General features: G+C 49.4%; 1 protein-coding gene across 1 annotated transcript; it reads left to right on the top strand.

Annotated features, from left to right (window-relative positions):
• Positions 1-270: 270 nt before the first annotated feature.
• Positions 271-2,516, top strand: LOC109290911 (uncharacterized protein K02A2.6-like). Its single transcript, XM_019507730.1, is given in 3 exon segments — positions 271-767; positions 769-1,474; positions 1,476-2,516. Coding segments are annotated over 3 exon segments (2,160 nt in total). The 3' UTR covers positions 2,433-2,516.
• Positions 2,517-5,595: the final 3,079 nt, after the last annotated feature.

Raw genomic sequence — 5,595 nt, 5'->3', positions numbered from 1 at the left:
CAACCAATTAATCCAAAGACACGTTTGAGTTGTGGTGGCCAACATAGACAAAGGCAGTGCAGGTTTAGGAATTCGGAGTGCCATGCCTGCAGGAAGAGGGGCCACATAAAGAGGGTGTGCTGCTTGAAGGCCAGTTCCAGGAGACAAAAAGGCTGTGGCAAATGTATTCACTCCCAAACCACTCACAGATTAGAGTCCTCCCCAGAATGTGAGGTACAAAAACTATATTTGATTTAAAAAGTTGGTGTTGTTGAAACTCAAGGTTCTGAGATGATTGCAATTGTAGTAATAAATGGAAAGAAGTTCAAAATGGAAGTGGACTTGGGTTTGGGAGTATCCCTCATTGATGAAAACACATTCTTCCAGTTGTTTCAGTACCCTCTCCCCAAGTTATTGAAACCTGATCGCCTGCGTGACTACAATGGACAGATTGTGTAAACTTTGGGTAGCTCTAGTGTAGATATCCAGTATGGATCTGTTAGACAGCATCTACCCCTCATTGTCACTAAGGGCTCGCACAAAAGTATTTTGCGGAGAAATTGGTTTTCACTATTGGGAATCCGTATTCTAGACATACATAGTCTCTGCACAGAAAGTCTGGAAAAGCTTGCAAGGGAGTTTCCCCAGGTATTCTCTGAGGAATTAGGAACTGACTCTGGTCCACCTGTGATGTTCCAAATGAACCCTGCGATAGCCCCTATCTTTATGAAGGCTTGGAATGTACCTTTTGAACCGCGGCCAAAAATTGATGCAAAATTAGATTGGCTTATTGCAAGGGGTCCTCCAGCCAATCCTACATACAAACAGAGCCACACCAATTGTTCTTGTTTTAAAACCTAATGGCAGTGTTTGCATCTGTGGGGATTACAAGTGCACTGTTAATAAAGCACTTAAGCAGGACCCACACCCAGTGCCTGCCATTAACCAGTTACTGTCTGTTTTTGCAGGAGGGAAGGTTTTTGCCAAACTTGACCTTGCTCAAGCCTATCAGCAATTGATAGTGGACAACAAGGCTGCTGAGGCCCAAACAATAATTACACACCAGGGAGTGTTCAGTGTCAGGTGCCTCCAGTTTGGAATTTCTGCGGCACCAGGAATTTTCCAGCGGTTCATGGAGAAAATGCTAGCAGGAATTCCCAGAGTTGTTCCATGCTTTGATGATGACTTGATCATGGGGTCATCTAGAGAGAAACTCACTGAGTGACTCAGAGAAGTTTTACAGAGGTCTGAAAAAGCTGGTATGAGAGTAAAAAAAGAGAAATGTCAGCTGGGAGTTTCCAGTATCAACTTTCTGGGATATCAAATTGATACTTCTGACATTCACCCAGTTGAAGACAAGGTAAAAGCAATACATGATGTCCCTATACCAAAATACAGACAGGATCTTCAAGTATTCCTAGGACTTCTCAGTTTTTATCACATCTTCGTGAAAGACAAAGCCATCATTGCAGAGCCCCTTCATTGCTTACTGGATAGAGAGGAACTATGTACAGATTGATAAAGGAGCATTGGCAATCATTACAGGAGTTAAAAAATGTCAAAGTTACGTTTATGGCTGCAAATTCAAAATCCAAATGGACCACAAACACCTTCTTGGAATTTTTACTATGGACAAACCAACTCCTCTTATTCTGTCTTGCCGTATGCAGCACTGGAGAATCATTCTAAACACATATGCCTATACACTCATGTACAAGCCTGGGAAAATGATTGCAAATGCTGATGCACTGAGCCACCTACCACTACAAATACCTGATTGTGCTACTCCTCCATGAGCGGAAGTCCTCATGCTGGAATCCATGCTAGAAGCCCCTCTTCAGGCTGATCAGGCTGCTGTTCAGACTACCCGTGTCCTCAACTGGGTGTGGAGGGGCTGGCCTGCAGAGAAATTGGCTGAGGAATTCAGGCCATTTTCATCACATCAGCATGAGCTGTCTGCCCACAAGGGTTGCCTTTTGTGGGGAAATTGTGTCATAATTTCAGAAGTAGGACACCAGATCATACTGACAACCCTGCACATAGGACACCCAGGCATTGTGAGGATGAAAGCACTGGCTAGAAGTTATGTATGGTGGACAGGTATGGACAATGACATAGAAAGGGTTGTGAGGGAGTACAGCATTTGTCAAGCAACCCATCATAATCCACTGAAGACACCAGTATTCTCTTGGGAAATGACAAGGGAACCCTGGTCATGCATCCACATTGATTTTGCTGGCCCTTTTCAAGGTAAGACCTTCTTAATTGTTGTTGACTCGTACTCAAAATGGCTTGAAGTGATTACTGTCTCAACTCTTACATCAACTGCCTCAATAACAACTCTCCATCAGCTGTTTGCAATCCATGGGGTAACCAACACTATTGTTTCTGATAATGGCAGTGCATTCACCTCAGCAGAGTTCCTAGATGTTGCCAGCTGCAACCTCATTTGAGCTGTTACCATTGCACCTCACAGGCCACAGGCCAATAGGCAAGCTGAGTGAATAGTGCAGACTACAAAAGATGCACTGAAAAGGATGGTTGTAGGAGACTGGCCTATTAGAGGGGCCAGATTTCTATTTGCTTAACATGTAATTCCTTGCCCTACAACAGGGTCCAGCCCATTAGAGCTTCTTATGGATCATCGTCTCATGACATGCCTTGACCGTGTTAACTCAGACCTTGTGAAAGACATACAGTTCAGAAAAGAAAAGGAGTTGGACTCCACATTGGCATCTGGTACCTTACATCTTTTTGTTCCACTGGAGACTGTTTTTGCTCGAAACTATGGGACAGGCCCACAGTGGATTCAGTCTAAAATTGTAAGTGCCACAGGATACGTATCATATACAGTCCAGACTGATGACAGACAAGTTTGGAGACATCATGTGGACCAGCTGCATGGGCATTCTCCTACTGATAACCCTACACCTGAGCAATCTCCAAGCACCAGTCCACCACTGACAGACATGGATTCATTGTGGAAGTGCCTACCTGTTTCCACCAATGCAAACTCTTTTCCATCACCATCAGAAGGAAGCATCGCTGTCGAATCTCCAGATAGGTGTGCGGGAGCGCGAGAATCCAGGAACCTCTTATTGTCCCCAGATCTCGAGACGGAAGGATGGGAAAGTCAATCACACAGCCGGACAGGAAGTGATGGGGAGGGGAAGACAGCGCCGCTAGGGGCACAATTAGAGGCCTCGCAACGGCAGCAGCTGGCAGGGTTAGTAAAAGAGTTTCACGATGTTTTCTCGGATCAGCCGGGGAGAGCTGCAGGGATAGAGCATAAAATTATTACTAAGGTGGGACAAATAGCCCGGGAGAAGTGGAGACGTATCCCCTACCATAGATGTCAGCAGGTTAAGGAAGAATTAGAACAGATGCTGAGGCAAGGGATCATAATCCCCTCCCGGAGCCTGTGGTGGAGTCTCTTAGTACCTGTAGAGAAGCCCGACGGAAGTCTTAGGCTGTGTGTGGACTTTAGAAAACTAAATGCTCTAACACAGTTTGATGCCTTTCCCATGCCACATGTCAATGAACTAGTAGAGCGGATAGGACAGGCGAGATTTATCTCAACGCTCGACTTGTCCAAAGGCTACTGGCAAATACCGCTCCGTAAGGAAGACCAATGGAAGACGGCGTTTGGCACCCCTTGGAGTTTGTTTGAATTCCAAAGGATGCCTTTTGGACTCAATGGGGTGGCGGCCACCTTCCAAAGACTGATGGATCGAACCCTAGCACCACATCAGAGATACGCCGCGGCATACCTGGATGATATTGTGGTCTATACCAAAACTTGGAGCCAGCACCTACAAGCTCTCCGGGCGGTTCTACTGGAACTGCGGTGAATAGGGGTAACGGCCAACCCAAAAAAATGCGCCCTAGGCCGGCAAGAGACCAAGTATCTCGGGTTTGTAGTAGGACAGGGCTGGATACGGCCTGTGAAGGACAAAGTAGCAATTATTAGAGAGTATAAAGCACCTTGCACCAAGAGACAGATGCGGGCGTTCCTCAGCCTGACAAGTTATTATAGGAGGTTCATTCCTAGGTTTGCAGAACTGGCAAAATCAGTAGTGGAGACCACTAAGGGCCCGCGGAGGGGATAACTGAGTGGACCGAAGAACGGAGGACCGCCTTTGAGAAGCTAAAAGAGGCTTTATGTCAGGAAGTTATGCTACACACCCCCAACTTTGCCATACCGTTTCCGTTGCAGACAGATGCCTCAGCCTACGCTCTCGGAGCTGTGTTGTCACAGGAGGTCGATGGAGCGCAACGTCTGATTGCCTACGCCAGCAGACAGCTGACGGATCCAGAAACAAGGTACTCCACTATAGAGTGAGAATGCTTGGCGATTCAGTGGGCGGTCGGCTATTTCCGATACTACCTCCTGGGGTGGGAGTTTACGTTAATCACGGATCACGCCCCCTTGAAGTGGTTGCATGCCTCTAAAACTGACAATGCCCGGATTATGCGCTGGGCACTAGCTCTCCAGCCCTTCCAATTTCAGGTGGTTTACAAGCCCGGGAAGCAGAACACAGTGGCGGACTTTCTGTCGCGATGTTGTGAGGAAGGGGAGAGAGGAAAAGGGAATTGGAGAATAGGAAGACCGCTTCCAAGCATCTTGAGGGGCAGGCAGTGTGCAGGAGCGCGAGAATCCAGGAACCCCAGGGAAAGCAGCAGTGGGATATCCGCTGTGTCGGACCCGCCCTTTCCCAGCAAGACAGGGCACTCACTGATTGATTGCAGCTGGGATCGTCGAGAGACAGCGTTAAAAGGGCCGGCGGTCCACAAGACGGTGGTGGCGGCGGAACCAGAAGTGCCCAGACAAGCGGCGGACACCAGCGCCGCGGGAAGCAGTCAGAGGTGATCCGCTCAGCACCGGACCCGCACGTTCTGGGGCGCGGGTAAGACCCCGGCAGGGGACCAGGTCGGAGCCGGGGGCAGCGGAAGACCCAGCCCAGCAGTTCCCCTCAGAAGCTAGGGAAGACCGAGGGGCAGAGCCGCGGGTGCGAGGAGGGAGCAGCTCACCCATTTGGTGAGCGGACGACAACCCTACTGGGGGAAGACTTGTCCTTCTCCCGAAGTCCCGGGGAAGAGGGACACCCCGTGGGGAATTAGGCTCGTAGGAGCCTCAAGGGCAGAACTCCGCCAGAGAAAGTACGGCAGCCCAGTGAGGCAACTGGGTGAGCTGAATCCCGCGGGAAGAGGGATTAATTGCTCCGAGGACAATTGAGGCCAGTGGGGACCCCACAATCCGGAGGCCAGGGCGAGGGTGTAGGGGTGGAGGAGCCCTCTGCGACCCCGGGGACCCACTTACGCAGAGTCTCACTTCCAGACGTGCACGCGCCAGACAAATAATACTGAACTGGAATAACATCAAAGTCGTGGCAGGCAAGTTAAGCGGGTGCACCGCGGGAGGTGAGAGCGCCCTCTAGCAAAAGGGGTCCACCCGGGTCAGACCGAATAGAGAAATGAAGGCTCGGCACTTCACAATAGGCTGACAGGGCCTTCATCTGCTGAACCCCTCACTGAGTCCGGTTCTACGGGAAGACCACCGCAGAAGCTGAGTCCTCCTAAACGGTTGGTTGACTATTCTGTCTAGGGGGAAGGGGT

This window comes from Gavialis gangeticus, unplaced genomic scaffold (assembly GCF_001723915.1).
Source record: "Gavialis gangeticus isolate Ggan-Ray unplaced genomic scaffold, GavGan_comp1, whole genome shotgun sequence".
Classification (NCBI taxonomy): domain Eukaryota; kingdom Metazoa; phylum Chordata; order Crocodylia; family Gavialidae; genus Gavialis; species Gavialis gangeticus.
Note: the sequence above shows the minus strand (reverse complement) of the source record. Positions and strands in the feature narration are given on the sequence as shown.